The 23,001-nt window shown below is 56.5% G+C and overlaps 1 protein-coding gene across 4 annotated transcripts; it reads left to right on the top strand.

Annotated features, from left to right (window-relative positions):
* On the top strand, window positions 1-22,975 carry SLC12A4 (solute carrier family 12 member 4). 4 transcript variants are annotated; one of them, XM_036832628.1, is made up of 25 exons: window positions 1-164; window positions 1,845-1,890; window positions 5,827-5,921; window positions 7,306-7,437; window positions 11,072-11,218; window positions 11,304-11,358; window positions 13,008-13,138; window positions 14,913-15,154; window positions 15,312-15,526; window positions 16,082-16,246; window positions 16,324-16,422; window positions 16,717-16,774; window positions 17,117-17,291; window positions 17,700-17,818; window positions 19,287-19,385; window positions 19,574-19,693; window positions 19,893-19,997; window positions 20,253-20,421; window positions 20,724-20,919; window positions 21,032-21,201; window positions 21,289-21,420; window positions 21,499-21,606; window positions 21,783-21,970; window positions 22,091-22,224; window positions 22,408-22,975. In XM_036832628.1, the coding sequence occupies exons 1-25, from the start codon at window positions 99-101 to the stop codon at window positions 22,497-22,499; spliced, it is 3,258 nt and encodes a 1,085-aa protein (XP_036688523.1). In that variant the 5' UTR covers window positions 1-98; the 3' UTR covers window positions 22,500-22,975. The 4 variants fall into 4 exon arrangements, 3 of the variants coding, with proteins under 3 accessions (XP_036688523.1, XP_036688524.1, XP_036688522.1); XR_005017374.1 differs by lacking the exon at window positions 1,845-1,890 and having other exon boundaries at window positions 21,016-21,201; XM_036832629.1 differs by lacking the exon at window positions 1,845-1,890 and having other exon boundaries at window positions 20,724-20,789; window positions 21,016-21,201.
* The last annotated feature ends 26 nt before the right edge of the window (window positions 22,976-23,001 follow it).

Raw genomic sequence — 23,001 nt, 5'->3', positions numbered from 1 at the left:
GTCAGGCGGGCGGCAGGGGCGGCGGGCGCGGCGGGGCCGAGCGCGCAGGATGCCTCACTTCACCGTGGTGCCGGTGGACGGGCCGCGGCGCGGCGACTATGACAACCTCGAGGGTCTCAGTTGGGTGGACTACGGGGAGCGCGCCGATCGGGAGAACTCGGAGGGTGAGGACGCGCCCGGAGGGGTCCTTGGCGGGGGCGGGGGCAGGGAAGCTGGCCACGCTGGGCCCGCTCTCACACCGACGCCGGCCGGTGCGCGCACACGTCGATGCGGGCCCAACTTTTCTTAGGCTGAGTCGCCACCGGCAGTCCCTTAACTCCGCGCGCGCAGACTCAATTTTCCTGGGCCCCCGGCGCCCGCGGTTGCGGTCGGGCCTCCCTCCCCGCCCCAGCTCCTCCCTTGCGGGCCGCGGGCGGGGGCTGCAGACGTGGCCAGGCCTGCCGGGCCAGCCGGGCCGCCCGGGGCGCGGAGAGCGCTGAGCCTCCATCTCTGGCCCTTCCCGGCTGGGAGCAACGACCGCAGCCCGGACCCCAGACCCTTCACCTCCTACCTCCTGTGAACCACCCCTAACCTCTTCCCGTCTTGCCTACACTTTTGTGCGGCAGCATCTCTTTCCCTAAGACTACCCTCTCTCTCCTCCCCTCTCCTCTTCCCTCCCAGCACTCCCGGGCCCTGGAAAGAAGGCTGTGCCTGCCTGAGGGGGTCTGTGGGTAACTGCCTGTGAGTGCACTTGCGTGGATCCCAGCTTACATCTGTAGGTACAGTGGGCATCTGTGGAGCACTCACACGGGACCAGGCTTGTCTAGGCACTTGAAGTGAATTAACTCGTTTAATCCTCCTAATTTCCCCCATGAGATAGGTCATGTTACTCATGCTTAGGAAGAAGTGAATTGAGGCATGGAGCCTTTATGTAACTTGCTCTAGGGGATTCAAATCGAGGGTTGGAGACTCCAGAGCCCTAACTCTTAACCTAGATGTTAAACTGGGCCTGAAGGTAAACCCCTCCTCCCCTCCTAGGTGCCTGCCCTTGACCCTTTCACCATCTCCTCCCCCAGGAGCCCCCCAGGGGGCTGTCCTTGCAGGGCCCACTCTTGGAGTGTGAACACTGCCGAGAACATGTGTCTGTATATGTAGCAGCATATGCATGTGTAATTGTGCTTGTGCAAGTGTATAGCTGTGGGGTACCGCAGAGTGAAGATGGGGTCAGGATAGCACTTCTTGTGGGCCACCATTTCCTGCAGGGTTATCGATGATGAGGATGGTGATGTGACTGATGACAAATGCTTAGTCTGTGACTGACCATGATGGAGGTATGCAGGGAACATGTGTGTTGGCATGTATCAGGTGATGTGATCTTGATCTGACTCTGTGATGGTGACATGACTGAGGTGATCCATGCCTGACGTGGGTGAAGGCTATATGTGTGTCAGCCGACTGCTGTGTGAGGAGATGGCACAGGACAGTGGCATAGGCTGCTGGACATCGTGGTCATTTAACAGGCTTGACAGCTGTGTGGGTACGCACAGCTCATCCCCTGCCCCGTGCCGGCACCTGCCCCTAGCCTTGTTCCAGTGGCCAGAGCAGGAGCCAGCATCCACCCCTGCTCCTCTGTTAGCCCTTGGAGGCTCGCTCTCCGCAGAGGCTGGGCTGGGCTGGGCTGCATCCCTAAGACCAGCCTGGACCGGTGGGTAGGCAGAGTGGAGCCCTGCCTCTGGCCCCGCCTTGGCCTCTCACAGGGTGACTATAGGGAGCTGGAGCCACATTGGCTGAGTCCTGCCAGGTCCCTCCAGGCTGGGCCAGCTCCTCCCACTATCCCGCTTCTTCCTCCTCTTCCTCCCTTTCAGCCAGATCTTGACTGCGTCTGCCGTATGGGGGACACTCTGCACCCTGGTGAGTGGTTATGATCCTTCTCGGTGGGGGACCCCCCAGCTTGGTGTCTGAATCTCTCAAGGCCCATACCTCTGCTCCAAAGGCCTAGATGGGCCTATTCATCCAGCTCACCGTGGCCTGTGGGCAGGGGGTGAAGAGGCTCTAGAGGGGTACCCCTGGCAGATACCTGTGAGCAGAGGGATCAGGAGTGTCACCTGGGTCCCTGCTTGCAGCTGGTACACTCACAGCTGCCGGCAGGAACACGCATATATGTGTCCCTCACAGGCAGCGCCCAGGCCCAGCCTTCATGCTGTGGTTCGCCAGGGGTCTCAGGTGGTATCTGAGCGGCTTTGGCCTGGCAGGCATGCCCAGACCTGCCCTGGAATTTTTGGAATAGCTGAGGGCAGTACAGGTATCCAGGCACTGCTGAGACACCAACCCCCCCACCCACCCAGTTCCCACAATCCCATGGGAGCTGTCTTTAAATGAGGTTTTGGGGAACTCCACGGAATCCCTGCTGGGTGTCTGGCACCAGATTGTCCCTTTTCTGATGCATCTGGGCAGTTGGAAGAGTACGTGTTACTAGCTCTACTTCATAGAAAAGGAAGCCAAGGCAACACAGAGAGGGTAGGCAGGTTGCCCTGGGTCACACAGTGGGAGGTTCGGGAATCCAAGCTAGTCTGCTGGCCACTGAGCACCAAGAGCCTTGGGTATGCGCACCCTGGCCAAATTGCAAACCCCAGACACTCTTCTCTAGTTAAAGGCTTGTACTGCACCCTGGGGTGCCTCCTGGGATGGGTGGAGGTCCAAAATAGGAGTAGAACCTACAACTCAGCTCCCACGTGGCTCTGGTGGATCCTGGGACCCAAGTTTGGCCCTCTCACTGAGTGACCTTGCCTCTGAATCTCTCTGAGCTTTACATTCCTTGTTACTAAAAGGGGGTAAATGATATCTACTGGAGTGTTGCTGTGAGGACTAGAGGTAACCCTTGCAAGGGCTCTGAGCTGCCCTGGACTCATGGCTGAGGGACAAGGATCAGCTGGGTCTTAGAGGACCATCCACAGGCATTTTGGGGGAACTGCTGTGTGCTCAGCTCTGTGTTTTCTGGATACTAGTGCAGTCCTCAGAGAGATGAGGTAACAATGGTGGGGCAGGCTGCAGTGCAGGAGTTTAGAATAATTTATACTTTACTTTCAACCTACTTCCACAAAAGGATCAGAAGAGATATGCAACAGAAATGCCTCCCCAAGGGACTGTTACTGTCAGATCAAAACCATGCAGAGGAAAGAGGCAAGGACTCTGAGACGAGGTAGATGGTGACTGCATCTAAAAAATAAATTTAGCTTAGAGGTTCCTGGCAGCCAAGGTAGAAAGGGGAATAAGATGAGCTCTTATAGTTGCCTTTTTTTGACAAAATGAAGCCTCTGACTTATTCAGGAGAGATATTTTTTTGTCACAAAAATCCAAGAGTGCTTTTCAGAGGCTTCTCACTGAAGGGCTGTCAGTGTAATGGGCAGTGTTACTGGGTTTTCAGATTTTTGTTGTGGCTCCTTATCCTGATCCTGAACAAGCATCAAGGGCACAGCAAATGTCACAGGGTGTCTGAGGAGCTACGTGACCCCACGAGGCTTTTTTTTTTTTTTAAAATTATTTATTTATTTTTGGCTGCGTTGGGTCTTCGTTGCTGCGCGTGGGCTTTCTCTAGTTGTGGTGAATGGGGGCTACTCTTTGTTGCAGTGCGTGGGCTTCTCATTGCGGTGGCTTCTCTTGTTGCGGAGCATGGGCTCTAGGCACGTGGGTTTCAGTAGTTGTGGCACGCAGGCTCAGTAGTTGTGGCACACTGGCTTAGTTGCTCCATGGCATGTGGAATCTTCCTGGACCAGGGCTCTAACCCATGTCCCCTGCACTGACAGGCAGATTCTTAACCACTGCGCCACCAGGAAAGTCCCCCCATGAGGCTTTAACATGGTTCTGTAGGTTGGCCTGAACTCCCACTACCTTTGTCCACTGTGCCGTTGGCATTGGCCTACATACAGACATGTAGCTTCTGGGACTGAGCTGCTTGGCTTACTTAGCTAGTCCAGGTTCCTAGATGAGGCGATGTACCACTTTTACATACTGTGGGAAGGAACAGCTGATTTTGCCCCAGAAATTGTCATCAGCATGCTTTCCCTGTCAGTCTCTTTGGACAGTAAAGAATCCACAGTGCAGCACCTGCTGAGTGATTGTTGGCTCTGAGAAGGCAAGTTAAGTCTCATACTGATGGCAAGAGGATGTATCAGATCGAGGAGGATGTATCATCGTTCAGTATTCTTAGCTGCAAACAAGAGAAATGGATTGTGGGCTATTTAACCAGAAAAGGTTGGCAGGTAGCTCTCACAAAACCAGGCATGGCTGGAATACCCCACTAGACTGGGTCAGTGAAGACGCTTCTGTTGCCGCCTCCATCACTGGACACCAGGCCAGCACTGCTGCCACAGTCATTGCCATCCAACACCAGTGTGGCTTCTTTGAACCAAGATGTCATCTTTCCATTTGCTGTGAAGCCTCCAGCCACTGCCACTGCAGCTGTCAGACTGTCTGAAGCGGGTTTTACTGTTAGCAACTGGAAAAGGAGTACTTGGTGTCTTCTGCCTGCTTGATGAAAAGTTGGGAATGTCACCCACTGAGACTCACAGTGGACAAAGTTTGGAAAACAGGGAAGAGTGTGAATGCCGGTGGCCAGAAAATGCAGGCGAGCTTTGAGAGTTGAGGCAGGCGTATAAAAAAAAGGTGCATCTGGCTCCTTTCTGTGAGGTTTTCTTGGTGCTGAGGCACTGCCTCACCAGCCTGGGGGGTAGGTGGACGCTGGGATTGGCCACATGCCTAGTCTGGAGCAAGCAGCCACGATCTGGGGACAGGGAGGTAGGTCAACAAGAGGGTCCTGCCCACAGTCCTGCTTAGTCCCACACCCACCTGGTCAGGCTTCTGTAGGGCTTTCCCAGATGACCCTAGACAGCTTCAAGCACCCACTTCCGCTCTCTGGCCAGTCTGCTGCTTGCCTCTCCTCCCGGCATGCCTCAGGTGGCCCTCAAGGACACCGCTGCGCAGTGCACGGTGGGGTGGCTAGGAGGTGGCTGGCTGGCCATGGCGGCAGAAGGAGCCCTGTGTGGCTTCATCTGTCTGGAGGGCAGCACCTGGGGGGAGCCCTGAAGACACCGAGCCCTGGGCACCCGGCACACTGGATATTCCCGAAGGGCTGGAAAGTGGGAGTGTGTGTCTCAGGGGTGGTCTGAAGGTGGGCCATGACTGGGCCACGCCCTCCTGCAGCTGACTCTGCCCCTTGGTGTTAACACGTGCTGTCTGGGCCCTTCACACCTGTGCCCTCTGCTAGATGAGTGTACATGCTGTTTTTTTTTTTTTTTTCTTTTTTTAATTTATTTTATTTTTGGCTGAGTTGGGTCTTCATTGCCGCGCGTGGGTTTTTCTCTAGTTGAGGCGGGCAGGGGCTACTCTTCGCTGCGGTGCGCGGTCTTCTCATTGCAGTAGCTTCTCTTGTTGCGAAGCACAGGCTCTAGGCACCCGGGCTTCAGTAGTTGTGGCACGCAGGCTCAGTAGTTGTGGCGCACGGGCTCTAGAGCGCAGGCTCAGTAGCTGTGGCACACGGGCCTAGTTGCTCCGCGGCCTGTGGGATCTTCCCGGACCAGGGCTTGAACCCGTGTCCCCTGCGTTGGCAGGCGGATTCTTAACCACTGCGCCACCAGGGAAGCCCTGCGTGCTGGGTTTTGATCATTGGCCACTGCCAATTCTGGCCCTTTCAAGGAGGCTGGCAGGGTATGATGGGGAAACAGGCCCAGCATGGTAACACTGGCCCACAGAGTGCTCCACAGAGGTGACGGCACGCCTGCTGGGGAGGAGTGCATGCTGGGGGTTCAGTAGGCAGCCCCTGACTGGGATTCTGTTCCTCTCTCTCCACAGGACATGGCAACCACAAAGAGAGCAGCCCTTTTCTTTGTCCCATGGAAGCTTCCAGAGGAAGTGACTACCATGACAGGAACCTGGCACTGTTTGAGGTAGCTGAGGAGCCATTCTGGGCCACAGGTGTGGCAAGGAGGTGGGCGGGCAGGGACCTGTCAGGACCCAAGCTTTAGCTAAGCAGATAGGCTGGATGTTGTGCCTCCTTATGTCTCGGCTTCTCCTCCAGTCTCCCCTTGTCTGTCTCGCTCCCTTGGCAGCCAGGCTGTGGTTCCCTCGGCCCTTTGAACTGAAACTGCTTTCCCAGAGGCCACTGTACCCCATTACCACCTCCAGGGGCGTTCACCTTTGACTTCCATGCAGCCCCTCAGCAAGGTCACCACCTCTCAGTATTTCTTACCTCAGGATTTCCTTTGTCCCCTTCACTTCTAGGACTTCTCATAGTCCATGATTCTTCCCTCTCCTGTGAACTCTTCCCTGGCCTTCCTGGTTGACTCCTCCAACGCTGTCCCCATCAAGTTTACTGAGCCCTGGTCCTTCTCACCAGATCTGCCCCCTCTAGCCATATCTGCAGCCTCAGTGGACGTCTCTTTGGAAACATTCCCAATTTTGTGCCTTTGAACTTGAATTTTTTCATTTTCAGACTCAAGCTCAGAAGTTGTATCTGGATTGAAGTCATGGTTTAGGCCCCTAAATTCTGACCCACACATTCAGCTGCCCCATGGAAGTCTCATAGGCTCTTCAATCTCCATATACCTGCAAAGACCTGCATCTTCACTTCTTACTCCAAACCAGTTTCTCCTTGTGTATAGGGTCAGAAGGGAGCTGATAGACAGGGAAAGACTAAATGTGGGCCACAGGCAGGCGGAGGCACAGTGCTGGGGAAGCTGTGCTAGGTGCTGCGTGGGAGCTGGAGCCCTGGGAGGCCTCTTGACCTGGCCCCACCTGCAGATGGGCTAGGGGTCCAGGATCCCACCTTGGGGATTGAGGGGGGTTACTCACGGGGTGTGAGGCCTGGTGGAGAAGGCCATCCAGAACAATCAGGGTTTGGGCAGATAAGAGAGACTTCACTTGTCCCACACCTCTTTTGACTTCCTTGGTTCCCTGGGGTGACTAGGGTGGCTTTTTTGTTGAGGGCAGATATGAGTCCCAGAGGCCTACTCACAGCTGGGAGGTGGCCAGGCCGAACAGGCAGACTGAAGCCTGCCATTCGCCTGTCTGCCAGCCGTGCCCTGTCCTGCCCTTTCCCCCCAAGGCAGGTAGTTTTGCAAATGGGCTGGTAGTGATTGTAGCCAAGGTGGGACAGAGAGAAGTGAGTGCTGGGGTGTGGCACCCACACCTGCCCAGTGGGCTGGCTTGGGCTTCCCCAGGCAAGAGCCCAGGCCTGCCTCAGGGCTTGGCAAGGGGCCAGAGGCCAGGCTGCTGGCTACACACAGGTAGCCTGGTGCCAGTTGCCAGATTGCCCTGTGGCTCTGTTTACAGGAAGAGCTGGACATCCGCCCAAAGGTATCATCTCTTCTGGGCAAGCTCGTCAGCTACACCAACCTCACACAGGGCGCCAAGGAGCATGAGGAGGCTGAGAGTGGAGAGGGCACCCGCCGAAGAGCAGCCAAGGTGAGCTGGTCAGGGGCAGCAGAGAGGCCACTCCTAGGAAGACAGATTCAACGCCATGGAGTTGGCAGTTTCCCCACATAGTTATGAGAATCCTGGGGGAAGTAGGTGCCAGGTTTGGTGAGCATGGAGGATGGGCACTGAGTGCTTTGGGCTCAAGGAGGCTTCAAGGGGTGGGCCAAGGAGGTGGCCGTCAGGGCATAGGACCAGGGAGGCCCTCAAAAATAACAGTGGAACGTGACATTACTTAGGCCTCTCTGTGTGTGAGGCATCATTCTAAGCAGTGGGCTTGGGTTCTTGTGTGTCATCTTCGCAACAGAGCTGTGAGACAGGTGCTATTATCATCCCCATTTTACAGATGAGGAAGCTTGAGTGTTGGGGTATTAAGTAACTTGCCTAAGGTGACTAAGCTAAACAAGGTCAATGCATAATGCTGGGAGACTTGTGGGCTTACTGTGAGGTATGTGACTATGTAGAATGCCAGATCACTGGCATCCCATCAGGATGGATAAGGATATTACCTTTGGATCCAGGAACCTGGTTGTCCCTCTGGGCTATGTGACCTAGAGCAGTTGACTAAACCCTTCTGCTTCTCACTGTGTTGGCTCCACTGGCAGACCCCTCCGACAGCCCCTGGGTTCCTTGAGCGCCAGGGTTGGGGGTGATAGGAGCATGCCTCTTGGGGCTTCCCTATCCCTCTCCTGGTCCCATCCCTAGTCGCTATCCAGGCCTCTGGCCCTCCAGCCGTCCTCTCTTCGGGATGACTTTGCACCTCTTTGCTCAGCTCCCCTGTGTGACAGGGCTCAGTTTAACTGAATGCTGGGTATTTTTCCCCCCTACGTTTTCAGTTTGGAGGCAAAGAACGTTCCCTCCGTGTCTACTGACTCCCTGAGGTTTGGGAAGAAGCTGTGATTTGGAAGGAGCTTGAGTCTGGCACTAGCTGTAGTGTTCTTGCTGGAGGTCAGCACAGGCAGGAGGAGCTCTTGGTTGAAATAAGGCAGATCCCCAACCTCAGACCTGCCCATGAGATTTGGACCTTACTGAGGTGGGCCAAGGCGAGAGGCTGATATGCACCCCTCACTTCTGGGAGGCAAACTAGCCCACGCTTGAGAGAGGGCAGCTGAGATCTTGAGGTCACACAGACATGACCCCCACCCTATCCTGCTGGTTGTGATTTTGCTGATATTTTCTGAACTGCAGATAGCAGAGAACCCTGACTATCTGTGGCTGTCTGTGTTTAGCCCTGCAGTGGGTGGTGGGATCCTTGGGTAAAAGCCTCCTCCCTGTCCCTTCAGACCAAGCCCAGGAAGCTGGTGGCTGGGAGTAAAAAGGTCCCTAAGAAAGGCTAGTGTACATCTCAGCAAGGTGTCAGAAGAAATTCTGAGTTGGTGAAGGGCCATGGTCCCTTGGCCTTATGAGGAGCTTGTGAGGATGCTGGGGTCCAGCCTCAGCTTACCTGCCAGCTCACCTGGCCCTAGGGTTAAAGACGTGAGAGGATGGCTGAGTGTCCCAGCGCCAGTGGCTTTTTCATGGAGAAAGCAGGAGCCTGGTCAAGTCCACAAAGAGTCAGTAGGAAGCTAGGGAGCTGGGGCCGCTGAGCTGTGGCCCTCACCCAGGCAGGTCTGAGCAGGGGCCTCAGAAGAGGAAAGCTTAAAGCCGGAAGGGCGGTCCTCCAACCAGACCACACCAAGACCCAAGGCAGCCTCTCCGTGGCAGCCGCTCTGCCTGTGGCCTGGTGACCTTCTGAGGCTGCCAGAGGTTATTTGGAGATGCAGAAAGCATTTCCGGCCCTGCCCTTTCCCACACTCCCCTTTTCCCAGAGTGACTCAGCCTCAAATGGGGGGCTGGGAGCTGCTACTATCCAGCGGGTGGTCCAGGGCCTCTGAGAAGGGCTCAGACAGAGCCCAGATGAGGTGTATCCGTCACCTACACTGTTCAGGACAGTTTGAGGGACCATTTGTTTTTACTCGGGCCCTTCTAGGCCCTTCTGTGGTCCTTAAGGCTGAACACAGATCCTGCCCCAGGCCTGGACCCTTGAGAAGAGTTCCTGTGGCCAGAGTTCTTCCTCCCACACCAGCTCCAGGGCAGCAGGCTTTGCTGGGGTTCTGGTGGAAGCTCTCAGGGCCCCACTACTCTGGGCTGCTCTCATGTGAGGCTCAGTTCTTCAAGAAGGCACCAGCCCATGGGACTCCCCTGGTGGTCTAGTGGTTAAGACTCTGCGCTCCCAATGCAGGGGGCCAGGGTTCGATCCCTGGCCAGGGGACTAGATCCTGCATCCCGCAATTAAGAGCCCACATGCCGCAACTAAGACCCAGCGCAGCCAAATAAATAAATATTAAAAAAAAAAAAAAAAAAAAGGAAGGCACCAGGCCTAATTCTGTGCTTCAGCGTCTGCCCTGGCCTCTTGTTTGGCCCCTACTCTACCCTTAGGTAGCTGAGAAATCCTGCCTGGATATGCCCGTTAGACCTTCCCTACCTGCCCTCCAGCCTGAGTCTCTATTCTCTATGCAGGATTTTCCCAACCGGTTATCCCAGAGGCCTTCTAAGGCATCGTTCACTGGGCTCAGGAGCACCTTTTGAGTACCAGCAGGGCCTGCTGATGATAGAACAGTGAACAAGCCAAGTCTACCCAGTATGGTCATTCGAGTGAACAGTTACCATGACCACTATGAGGGAAGGGTATATCAGATGCTGAGGGGATGCAAGAGGAAGTACCAACTCCAGCTAAGGCAACCTGGGGGAACTTCCTGGAAGAGGAAACAGTTAAGTCTCCTGAAGGTTTAACTGAAGAGGAATTTGCCAGGCAGTGAGGCAGGGGTAACCCTCCCAGGCAGAGCCCAGCACATGCCCTGGTTCAGAAGCTCTGAGGGACTGATGTTTTCAGGGACTGAGGCTGACAGAGATGATGGGGCAGGCCTGGTAGCCCAAGCCAAGGAGCCTGGCCCACACTATGCATTACAGTATAGACAACGCAGAGGGGTTTTAGTAGGGATGATGAGATTGGACTTGGTTTTCAGAGACCTGCTCTGGCAGCAGAGCGGGCTGGAGTGTGGAGAGGTTGACAGGCACAAGAAGGCACCATCCAGGTGCCCCAGATGTAGTGCCCCAGGTTCAAGGGACTAAGGCTGAGGCAAGGAAGGCTGATCTCAGGGCAGCTTGAGAGGCAGACTGGGCAGGACTCAGTGTCCACTGGACTGAACTGGGGGGTTGGAGAGAGGGAGGGTCAGGAACAACTTCTTAGACTCTGGCTTGGGTGACATGGGGCATGCTGGGTGGGAAGGTGGAGATCTGACACAGACCTCACTTTCCAGAAGTATAAAAGAAGAGAGGAAGGGAAGGGGGCAGTACCATGAGGGAGAGGTGAGGCTCAAAAGCTCACACGTGGGGTTTCGAAAAGAATCAGGTTTTATACCTTCCCAGTCCCAAACTGTTTCTTCATGTATGAAAGTCAACACAGACATCCTCTCACCTTACCCCCTGCACTCCCCAGGACTCCACTTGGAATATCCCTCTGCAACCTGTTCTCTGGTAGAACACCCTGGGGGCGGGGGACTGTCAAGTGACTAGGGGCTGGCCTTCCATGGAGCATCTGGGCCCCTCTGATGCTCTGTCTCCCCCTTCCCGTCCTCCTCCATAGGCACCCAGCATGGGCACCCTCATGGGGGTGTACCTGCCCTGCCTGCAGAATATCTTCGGGGTTATCCTATTCCTGCGGCTGACCTGGATGGTGGGCACAGCCGGTGTGCTGCAGGCCCTCCTCATTGTGCTCATTTGCTGCTGCTGTGTGAGTATCCCAGCTGGGGCAGGGCCACGGCCACCCCCCAGAGCCCACCCAGCTGAGCTGCTCACCTAGGCCCTCCTTTCCACAGACCTTGCTGACGGCCATCTCCATGAGCGCCATTGCCACCAACGGCGTGGTTCCAGGTGGGTGAGCACCACTCAGGCCCGAGGGGGGGATGGGCCCAGAATCCACCTTGACATGCCCGGGAACACTCATTGCCCCCCAGGTGGGATCTTAGTCCTTGACTCCATGACAGTGCCACCACTTAGGAGCATCCTTGCTTGACAGAGTTTGAGATTGCTGTTGTTTTGTGTTTTGTTTGTTTGGGCTTTTTTTTTTTTTTTTTTTTGGATAAAAGTAATTTTTTAAAAAGCGGGGGCTGGGGCTGATAAAGAAAGGTGACGGGGCATACCTGGTGGCCCAAGCCAAGGAGTCTGGGCCACCCTGTGGATTACAGGATAGACAATGCAGAGGGTTTTCAGCTGGGATGATGAGATTGGACTTGGTTTTCAGAGACTCCGTTTATTTACTTACTCAACCATGTATTTTTATCACTGTGGACTCCTGGATATTTATTTTATTCTTTGGCTCATAATCTTAGTACCATCATTATTTATTGTTTTGCTCGAACTGTTCCACTTTGGCTATTTGGCTATTCGGGTTGGCTTCTGTGTTTGAATCCTTTTCTATTTTTTTCAAATAACAGCTTTATTAGCATTAGTATAAAAGTAATAGGGGAAAAAAGGCAATATATGTTTACCATAGAGGGTTTGAAAGTGCAAAAAATGTAGAAAAGAAAATGAAAAGTACCCATAATCCCACCATCCTAAGGTCATAACTGTTAGCCTTTTAATACATGGTCTTAGGGTCTTATAAAGTATTGAGATGTATTGTTTTCCCCAAACTGTGTGTGTGTGTGTGTCTGTGTGTTTCTCAAGTGCTGGAAACAGTTCATTTGTTTTTTTAAAACAGGATTGACATTACCTAATTTATGTGATTATTCTCCTACTCTTGGGTTCTACTTTTTCACTATTGTAAACATTATTGTCATAAACAGCCTTGCACACTGATCTTTGTTCACGCCCCTGGCAGTTTCCTTAGGAGAGGGTCCTAGAGGTGGGATTACAGCATGAAAGGGATTAGCCTTTTTAAAGCTTCTTGATCCCTGTTCCCAGATTTTTCACCAGAGAAGTTTCATCAGGAGCAGATTCAACCAGCAGCATGGGATTGTTCTTGTCCCCTGCACCCTCACTGGCCCTGGGGTCCAGTGTTGACTCAGTCTTGCCAGGGGTGTTAGACTCTGATGGAAGCACAGATTCAGGGCAGGAGGGTCAGCCGTGGACACTCACCCAGTGGCCGGCCCTAGGGGCAAAAAGCTAGACAGTTCCTGCCCTGGTCTGGAGGGTCAGACTAACAGACAATAGCCCTTAGGAGGGGTGAGGCGTGCTGAGATAGGACACACCCAACCAGGGGAGGCTGCGGGGACTGACCTAACTGCAGGCAGTTGGGGGACAGTAGGCCGCTTAGGCTTTGCTGCGGACCTAGAGCTGCCCCAGCAGAGTATTCATGTCGCTGGCCCGTGCTGGGTGTTGGAGTCAAATGGAAATCAGGTCCAACCGCAGCCTGGCCACTTATTAACCATGCCGCCTTGGGCAAGTCTTCTAACCCTTCTGCTCGTTCGTAAATGGGAAAAGCAGTCCCTGTCCCTCTGGATGGTTGTGAAGGGTTGTCATGGGAGTGGCCCCCTTGAAGAAGAACCAGCCTTGACCTATGTATGCTTTTTCTGTTGTAGCTGGGGGCTCCTATTTCATGATCTCCCGCTCGCTGGGACCAGAATTTGGAGGGGCTGTTGGCCTGTGCTTCTACCTGGGAACAACATTTGCAGCGGCTATGTACATCCTGGGGGCCATTGAGATCCTGCTGGTGAGTCCAGCTAAGCCCTGGCCAACTCTGGTCTTGTCCAAACAGTCCATTTCCCATAGGCCCAGGCGGCTCATGCTCCCTTCACCTCTGGTCAGGGTCTAGGGCTTATAATGAGGGAGGCCTCTTCGAGGGAGAAAGATCTTTGTTCAAGCCAGTCTCCCCTTCAGCCCTTTCCCAGTTTGGGCCAGGCAAGGAAGGGGCCTGGCTGTCTTCACCTTGACCCTGGATGTTCCATCCACTCGGGCAACATTTCAACCATGGCAGGTGGTCTGTGAACTACTGCATTTAACTCAGTGACAGATCTTGGTGGTGATGCAGAGCCTGCCTCCCAGGCTCATGTGGGCTCTGGCCAGCTCTGTCTCCCCCAGGGCTCTGTGCTAATAAAGCCCTTCAGATCCATCTTATCCTCATCGCTAAATCAGGGTGAACAGCCACAGGACCCTGACCCTGTTTGGAGGTCAGTGCCCCCTCTGTGGGCCTCATGTGTGCTCTGACTCAGTTTCCCGCTTCCCACTGAACTGCCCTTGTGGTGGGAGAAGAGGGGGAGGAGCAGTGGGGAGCACAGGGTAAAAAGTGCCCACCCCTGGGCATAGAGGAACTGCCTGTCTATTCCCACCTCCAGGTCCCCTGTCTGTTGCGTGGAGACTGTTCCTGGATATTCTGGGGGTTTTGTTGTTTGTTTTTCTTTTTCTTTTTATAAATTTATTTATTTATTCATTTATTTAATTTTTGGCTGCATTGGGTCTTCGCTGCTGCACGCCGGTTTTCTCTAGTTGCTGAGAGCGGGGGCTACTCTTTGTAGCGGTGTGTGGGCTGCTCATTGTGGTGGCTTCTCTTGTTGCGGGGCATGGGCTCTAGGTGTGCAGGCTTCAGTAGTTGTGGCTCATGGACTCTAGAGTGCAGGCTCAGTAGTTGTGGTGCACGGGCTTAGTTGCTCCACGGCATGTGGGATCTTCCCGGACCAGGGCTCAAACCCGTGTCCCCTGCATTGGCAGGCGGATTCTTAACCACTGCGCCACCAGGGAAGCCAATAATGGCTTTATTAAGAGATAATTCACATACTGTACAATTCACTACCCATTTAAAGTATACAATTGGATGGTTTTTAGTATATTCATAAAGTTGTGCAACTATCACCACAGTCAATTTTCGAACATTTTCATCACCCCAAGAAGAAACCCCATGGTCATTAGTGATCACTCTCCATTCCCCCCAGCCCTAGGCACCCATTAATCTTCTTTCTGTCTTCAATAAGATATAATCAGGGACTTCCCTGGTGGTCTAGTGGTTAAGACTCCGTGCTCCCCATGCAGGGGGCCCGGGTTCGATCCCCGGTCAGGAACTAGATCCCGCATGCTGCAACTAAAAGATCCTGCATGCCGCAATGAAGATCCCGCATGCAGCAACAAAGATCCCACATGCTGCACCTAAGACCCGGCGCAGCCAGATAGATAGATAGATAGATAAAGATTTAATCAGGTTTACCTATTCTGGACTTGTCATATAAATGGACTCATACGATATATGCTCTTTTGTGACTGGCTTTTTCTGAATACTCTTTTTTGTTTTTGTTTTTTTTTGGCCGTGCAGCTTATAGGGCCTTAGTTCCCCAACCAGGGATTGAACCTGGGCCATGGCAGTGAAAGCGCTGAGTCCTAACCACTGGACCGCCAGGGAACTCCCCTCTAGATACTCTTAAAAAGAAAACCAAAATGTAGGGCTTGACTCTCCACATAGGAAGATTGAACCTCCTCTATCTGTCTTCTTGTTTCAGACCTACATTGCCCCACCAGCCGCCATTTTTTACCCAACAGGCACTCATGACATGTCGAGTGCCACTTTGAACAACATGCGGGTGTATGGGACCATTTTTCTGACCTTCATGACCCTGGTGGTGTTTGTTGGTGTCAAGTATGTGAACAAATTTGCCTCACTCTTCCTGGCCTGCGTGATCATCTCCATCCTCTCCATCTATGCTGGGGGCATCAAGTCTATTTTTGACCCTCCCGTGTTTCCGTAAGTAACCTGGGAATACATCCAGGCATTGCACTGACATCCTTCCCACGTGGATGGCCTTTGATGCCTTGAGTTGTAGAGGCTACAGGGTGGGAGCAGGTTGGGGTCTCCGGCTGAGCAGGTGCTGATGCTTCTGTCCCCCCCACCCCCCCCACAGAGTATGTATGCTGGGCAATAGGACCCTGTCCCGGGACCAGTTTGATGTCTGTGCCAAGACGGCCTTGGTGGACAACGAGACCGTGGCCACTCGGCTCTGGAGCCTCTTCTGCCACAGCCCCAACCTCACCGCAGACTCCTGCGACCCCTACTTTCTGCTCAACAATGTGACTGAGATCCCTGGCATCCCTGGTGCAGCTGCTGGCGTGCTCCAGGGTGCGTCCTCCCTCCTGTCCTGCTCCTGCCCCCCACACTGAGCAGGAGGTAGGGAATGAGCACGGAAGGACGGATTAGCACAGAGCCGTCCTTGTGTGGCCAGCTCAGGAATGGGAGGCAGTTCTGGCTGCCTTCCCAGCTCAGCCATGTCCTCTCAGCCTGGCTCCTGGCAGCTGGGTTTCGGGTGAACGGAGCCTGTTTGGCCAGTGTCCCAGGCCTGCAACAACCCCGAGAAAGTTCTGGCAGCCCATTTCTCCCCAGCCACCAGCCCCTGACCCTGCCTGTGATTGTTCTCACAGGAGCCATAAAGGGCCTCTGTCTAGGAGGCAGGCAGTGTCAGGTGATGGTGGCTCAGCCACCTTCGCCTTTCAGACTTCTAGCAGACAGCTCCTTCTCTGTGGCCAGAGCAGCCCGGTGGCTGACACCATAGCCATTCGGCTGAAGTCACCCCCCTGAACCCCGAGAACCTCTTACATCTGCAGCCTCTGGCTGGGCTGCCCCAAACTTCCCTGGGAAGTAGGTGGGGCTGCAGTGGTGATGCTGCTGCCCCCACAGAAAACCTGTGGAGCGCCTACCTGGAGAAGGGTGAGGTCGTGGAGAAGCACGGGCTGCCCTCCACAGACGCCCTTGGCCTGAAGGAGAGCCTGCCCCTGTACGTGGTGGCCGACATCGCCACGTCCTTCACCGTGCTGGTCGGCATCTTCTTCCCCTCCGTAACGGGTGAGCCCTCTTGCCCACCCACCCTGCCCTGCCCCCACTCCGGGGGAGCCCCTGAGGGAGTTTCCTTGTTTTTGGAGGCATTATGGCTGGCTCAAACCGCTCCGGGGACCTCCGAGATGCTCAGAAGTCCATCCCAGTGGGGACCATTCTGGCCATTGTTACAACCTCCCTTGTGTGTATCCTTTCCCAGGCCTGGGGTGGGTGGGGAAGGGGGACAGGAGGCACTTGCCTGTGTATAAGTCACCAGCTGGCGCGCGCAGACACACTCCCTATGCGTGCATGTGTTCCTCACCCCTCACACACACGCGCGCACACTCAAGGGGTGTGTACACAACATGAAACCTGCAGCTGCAGGTGTCCCAGCTGAGTCTGCCAGCTAAGGCTTGGGCGAGGGACCCTTGGGCGCTGTGCGGGGATGCACGGGGACGGCAGTGGCAGCGGAGGCCGAGCTTTCCTTGACGCAGCCACAGACTTCAGCAGCGTGGTTCTCTTTGGCGCCTGCATCGAGGGTGTGGTCCTCCGGGACAAGTGAGTGATCTGGGCCCCTCCCCGTGGCACTGGGCTCAACTTTTGCTGCCCTGACACAGGCCCCCCTTGCACACGTGGTTCCACACATGTCCTCAGGCTGCTGGTTGCCAGTGGTGGGTCAGGCCCCAGCAGAACTTTTGCTTCTGAGAGGAGGGTGACACCAGATCGGGGCTGGGCTGAGGGGAAAGGATAGGGGCTGGTGGCCTGGCCTCTGCTGAGGGGCCAGAGCTCTGTCCACCATTGCCATCCTTCCTGACCCCTGCCAACCCTCACTCTGGGCGACCCCACCCAGGGTTTGGGGGGCTCCTTGCATGGAGCATGGCCTGAGCCCGGCCCCTGCAGGTACGGCGATGGCGTCAGCAGGAACCTGGTGGTGGGCACGTTAGCCTGGCCTTCGCCCTGGGTCATCGTCATCGGTTCCTTCTTCTCAACCTGCGGCGCCGGCCTACAGAGCCTCACTGGGGCACCACGCCTGTTGCAGGCCATCGCCAAGGACAACATCATCCCCTTCCTCCGGGTGAGCCTTCTGCACTCCCCCACCGCCTGGGTGCTCCTGGCCCCTCACACTGGCGGGGGGAGAGAGGTAGGAGGTAAGTATGGGTGCGTTTTATCCTGCTGGGGGCCAGGGCCATGCAGCTGTCCATGGAGAGTTGCTGAGAGCTGCCCTGGCCCTGGCCCTGGCCCTGCCCTGCTGTTGGTAGAGCTGCTTGGGCCCAGAATCCTCAAGGCCTCTCTGTGGCTCATCCACAGCAGAGAGACCTGAGGAAGTGGAGGGCAGAGGAACTTGTACCTATCAGGATAGGCATGGGTGTGACCTGAGCCCCAGAGGGACTTCATGATGGAGGCCAGGCTGTGACTTGTGGCCTTAGGTGTGGAATGGGGGCAATGGAACCAACTTCTTCACTTCTGACCCTGGTGCTTGCAGGTTTTTGGCCATGGCAAGGCAAATGGCGAACCAACATGGGCACTCCTCCTGACGGCACTCATCGCTGAGCTGGGCATCCTCATCGCCTCCCTTGACATGGTGGCCCCCATTCTATCCATGTGAGCTGGGGGCCAGGGCAGGGCTGGGGGATGGTCTTGGGAAAGGCTCCTTGCACTCTCAACACCCCTCAGCCGGGGGCCCCGCCCAACAGCTCTGTGACCCTGTCTGGTGTTGAGGGCGCAGTAGGGAGACGTGTCAGGCTGTATGGGGGGATGTTTGCCTGGCAGAGCTCAGCCACTTCTGCCTTCTGGAGCGAGCCTGGCACTTACTCAGAAATTTTAAAGAGACCAGTAGGTCCCATGTGCCTCTGTGGGAGACCCCCAGAGCAGCGTCAGGGCAAGCACTGGTCTCTAGCACCTTGATGAGGCCACCACTACCCCATCCATCTGTTTTCAAAGTTGTTTGCTTTTGAAGTTCTGGAATGCTGGGCATCTGAATCTGCCAGTGCCCTGCAGGAGGTGGTGAGCACGCGGCAATTTCCAGGGGTCCTGGCGGCAGGGCTCGTGTCCTTGCTGTGTTCACCTCTGCCAGGGTTGGGGCCCACTCCACCTCTCCTCACACATCTTGCTCCACTGCCGGTGCTCCTTTTGCTTGTTCAGTTATGACTGAGCCAGCCTTCACTGCCCCACTCAGCCTGAGACTGAGAGTGACCCCCTTCCCCCCGAAGTAGCCGCCCCCCAGCCCCAGCCAGGCCTGCTGGAGTCAGTGCTCTGTTGTTCCCCCCAGCACACCTCCGCCCATTACTGCCCAGCTCCACCCACACGTCAGCGCACACCTGAAACTGTTCTCGCCACAGTCGTCTCTGGTGGTGGCCCCTTACTGCCCAAGCCAGAGGATGTATCTCAGCCTTTATCACGTGGCTCCTCCTGGCAGCCCTAACGGGACACCTCGTCGGAGTCCCTGCCCCCTGGCACGCCCTCTTTCGTAAGCCCTGCTGCCTTCTTGTCTGTCCTTCCTCTCGTACCAGCTGAGGGTGGAGGTTGGCGTCCCCTCCACTCAGCCCTCTGCCCCTCGGCTCTCATTCCTGGAGGGCTCATGCGGTAGGCCTCCCCCGTCCCAGTCTCCCACACCCACCGCAGTGTCCCTCAAGTGTCTCTAATTCAGTGATTCAAAATGGCCCTTGTTGTCTTCCCCGACCCACTCTCCCCACATTCATGACAGCCCCTCATCCAACTGGTCACCCAGGCCAGAGGCCTGACTGTTGTCTAGCCGTCTCCAGACGCTGAGCCCTCCTTGACACCATCCTCTCCCACAGCTGTTCCCCCTGCCTGCAGCCCCCTCCCCTCCTCTGCCTGCGAACACTTGCCCATCCTCTAAGACCTGGTTCTGCGGACACTGCTGCAGTGTCCCATCTGCATCGGGCTGTGGGACTGGGCGTGGTGAGGCTGAGAGACCTGCCTGAGCCCGTGCAGGGCAAGGCCATGACATGTCCTGGTTCCTCATCCAGGCCCAGCCTGGAAGGGCAGGGACATCAGGTACCTGGCTGCCAAGGAGGCCGCTCTGTACCAGCCACTCCCTGTGCTGCAGGTTCTTCCTGATGTGTTACCTGTTTGTGAACCTGGCCTGTGCTGTGCAGACGCTCCTGAGGACCCCCAACTGGCGGCCTCGGTTCAAGTACTATCACTGGTAAGTGCCAGCTGGGCCCCTGAGCCAGGTCCTCTGACACAAGAGCTATTGGGGAAGCCAGGAGCCCCATTCTGGATGGAGTCTGAATTTTCTGGGCAGCAGTTGCTATTGGTGAGAGATTGGGGGTCTGGGCCTGGGGCCCTATTGGTCTCTCCCTGATTCTGGCCCTTTCCCACTCTCTGGCCCAGGGCGCTGTCCTTTCTGGGCATGAGCCTCTGCCTGGCTCTTATGTTTGTCTCCTCCTGGTACTATGCCCTGGTCGCCATGCTTATTGCCGGCATGATCTACAAGTACATTGAGTACCAAGGGTGAGTGAGGGCTGCCGCCTGCTCGGGACCATTGGGCCACTCTTTGTTGGGTTGCGGGGAGCTGAGCCATCCTTCGTTAGCCACCGTGGTGCTGGGGCTGGGGGACTGTGACCCGGGCCTGGCCCCTTCATCTCACCTGCACACGGACACAACCCCTGGGTGGGACCAGGGGCTCACCAGCTTGTGGGGGCCTCTGCAGGGCTGAGAAGGAGTGGGGCGACGGGATCCGAGGCCTGTCCCTGAGTGCTGCCCGCTATGCACTGTTGCGGCTAGAGGAGGGACCTCCTCACACCAAGAACTGGCGGTGAGTCACGCCCGGCCTGGCAGGGCCCAGTCCGGGTTCTCAGGGGGCACTGTGAGGGTGGGAGAGTCAAGAGGTGCTGGCTCCCCCTCCCTAGTCCGTGTTCCCTATCCTGAGTTGCCAGGGGCACCATCCTGCTTATTTGGCCCTTGGATCACTGCTACCTGTAGGGGCCTGTGAGCCAAGAGGGGAAGGAGCTGGGCTCCCTGGAAACCTCTGGCCCTGGTCTCAGGCTCCCTCTCCATTTGGCCACCACAGGCCTCAGCTGCTGGTTCTGCTGAAGCTAGATGAGGACCTTCATGTGAAGTACCCACGGCTCCTCACTTTCGCCTCCCAGCTTAAGGCCGGCAAGGGCCTGACCATTGTTGGTTCTGTCATCCAGGGCAGCTTCTTGGAGAGCTATGGCGAGGCCCAGGCCGCTGAGCAGGTGCCTGCTGTAAGGGGGCGGTGTTGGGAGGACACTGAGCTGGACTAGAGATGTCCGGGCTGCAGCTGGTGCACGGGGGAGGGGACCAGTGCTGGCCAGCCAGGTGGACAGCACTGCTGCCAGCTGAGAGCTGGAGCAAGGGGGTTATAACTGTCCCATCTTGAAAACATGGCCTCTGGGTGGGCAGCTTGCCCCCGTCTCCTCCCCCACCCCCACCCTCTGCACCCTAGGGGCCTTGGTGGGGAGCCCAGCAGAGGGGGCGCTGATGGCCTTGATTTCTGACCCTGCTATGGTCCCCACAGACAATCAAGAACATGATGGAGATTGAGAAGGTGAAGGGCTTCTGCCAGGTGGTGGTGGCCAGCAAGGTGCGTGAGGGGCTGGCCCACCTCATCCAGTCTTGCGGCCTGGGTGGCATGAGGCATAACTCCGTGGTGCTGGGCTGGCCCTACGGCTGGCGACAGAGTGAGGACCCACGTGCCTGGAAGACCTTTATTGGTGCGTGAGGGTCAGGGCCTGGGCTCGACCACATAGGACAGGGGCAGGGGTCAAGTGGGGACAGAGGCCAGAGGGTCACAGGCTGACGATCAGTAGTGCCCCTCCTCCCCAGACACCGTGCGCTGCACCACGGCTGCCCATCTGGCCCTGCTCGTGCCCAAGAACATCGCCTTCTACCCCAGCAACCACGAGCGCTACCTGGAGGGCCACATCGATGTGTGGTGGATTGTCCACGATGGTGGCATGCTCATGCTCTTGCCCTTCCTGTTACGCCAGCACAAGGTGGGCCAGGCGGTTGGGCCCCGGTGTGAGGGGCTGGGCCCTTGGAGGGGTGGGGTGTGATTGAACCCCCACCTTCTGTTGCCGCAGGTCTGGAGGAAGTGCCGGATGCGCATCTTCACGGTGGCCCAGATGGATGACAACAGCATCCAGATGAAGAAGGATCTGGCTGTCTTCCTGTACCACCTGCGCCTCGAGGCAGAGGTGGAAGTGGTGGAGATGGTAAGCCACCTGCCCGACGTAGCCCTGTGGGTACCCTGCCCCACGTAGCGCGGTCCTCACGGCTCACCCTCTCCCCAGCATAACAGCGACATCTCCGCATATACCTACGAGCGGACACTGATGATGGAGCAGCGCTCCCAGATGCTGCGGCAGATGAGGCTGACCAAGACTGAGCGGGAGCGAGAGGTCAGTGGCCTTCTCGGTCCAGGGCAGGGTCAGGCCTTGGGAGACGCCATCAGGTGGGAGCATCAGAATGATTCACCCCAGCCCCACCCATTTCCCTAAGGCTGGGTGATCATGCTGGGCCAGCCAGGCCCACCCTTTCCCATGGCACCGAGGCGACTTCCTCTGATTGTCCTCAGGCCCAGCTGGTCAAGGACCGGCACTCAGCCCTGCGGCTGGAGAGCCTGTACTCAGACGAGGAGGAAGAGTCTGCAGCTGGGACTGACAAGATCCAGATGACATGGACACGGGACAAATATATGGCAGCGGAGCCCTGGGACCCCAGCCATGCCCCCGACAACTTCCGGGAGCTGGTACATATTAAGCCGTGAGTGCAGCAGAAATGGACCCAGCCACATTAGGGTCTGGGGTTGGAGGTGGGATGGGGGCAGACAAGCCCTGTGGGTGGGCCAGGGGCGGGACCCATGATCAGCTGCATTATCTGCAGGGACCAATCCAATGTGCGGCGCATGCACACGGCTGTGAAGCTCAATGAAGTCATTGTCACACGCTCCCATGACGCCCGCCTGGTCCTACTGAACATGCCCGGCCCACCCAAGAACAGCGAGGGCGATGAGAACTGTATCCCTTTGTAAAGAGGCGGGCAGTGGGGAGGTGGACAGTGTGTGAGGTCAGGCCAGGAGCCCCTCTCCCTGGGTGCCCTAGGGGGTGCCAGGGCACCCAGCTCTGACCGACGGGCCAAACTTCCCTGGGTGCCCCTTGGTGCTTCCCTGGGTGCTGCCTCCTTGACCCGATGCCCTACAGACATGGAGTTCCTGGAGGTGCTGACTGAGGGCCTCGAACGGGTGCTGTTGGTCCGTGGTGGTGGCCGTGAAGTCATCACCATCTACTCCTGAGCCCAATACAGACTTGTGGCCTAGAGTGGAGGTGTCCAGGGTAACAAACAGCCCCCTCCCAGCACCCGCCCGCCAGCCCTGCTTTGCCCAGCCCTGCCCTGGACCCAGCTTTGCTAGGTCTCCTTGGAGACTGGGCCCAGACCTGGCAATGGAGGTGGATCCGAGGTCCTGCAAGACCCTGAGAGGTTTGGGGACTTCCTGTCCAGCACCCCAGGACGCCTGTCCTGACTCAGAAGACTGGTGGGGGCTGATGTGGGGTTTGAAGGCAGCTGGCCCAGGAGCGCTATTTATTGCATATTTATTGTTCGAATGTCACCATCAGAGAGGAGGGGAAGGGCGACCAGGGAGGGGTCTGGCCCAGCCGGCCTGCAGGAAGATCTGACTCAGGCTACTGTGGGCAGGGACTCCCACCAAGCCGAGCTGAATGGAACCAGCCAGCTGAAGCCTGACTTTTTTCAATAAAACATTGTGTACTTCTGGGCCTCCCGCTGCCCCGGCTCTG

The sequence above is a fragment of the Balaenoptera musculus genome, chromosome 19 (assembly GCF_009873245.2).
Source record: "Balaenoptera musculus isolate JJ_BM4_2016_0621 chromosome 19, mBalMus1.pri.v3, whole genome shotgun sequence".
Classification (NCBI taxonomy): Eukaryota; Metazoa; Chordata; class Mammalia; order Artiodactyla; family Balaenopteridae; genus Balaenoptera; species Balaenoptera musculus.
The sequence above is the reverse complement of the archived record's forward strand: the minus strand, read 5'-3'. Positions and strand labels throughout refer to the sequence as shown.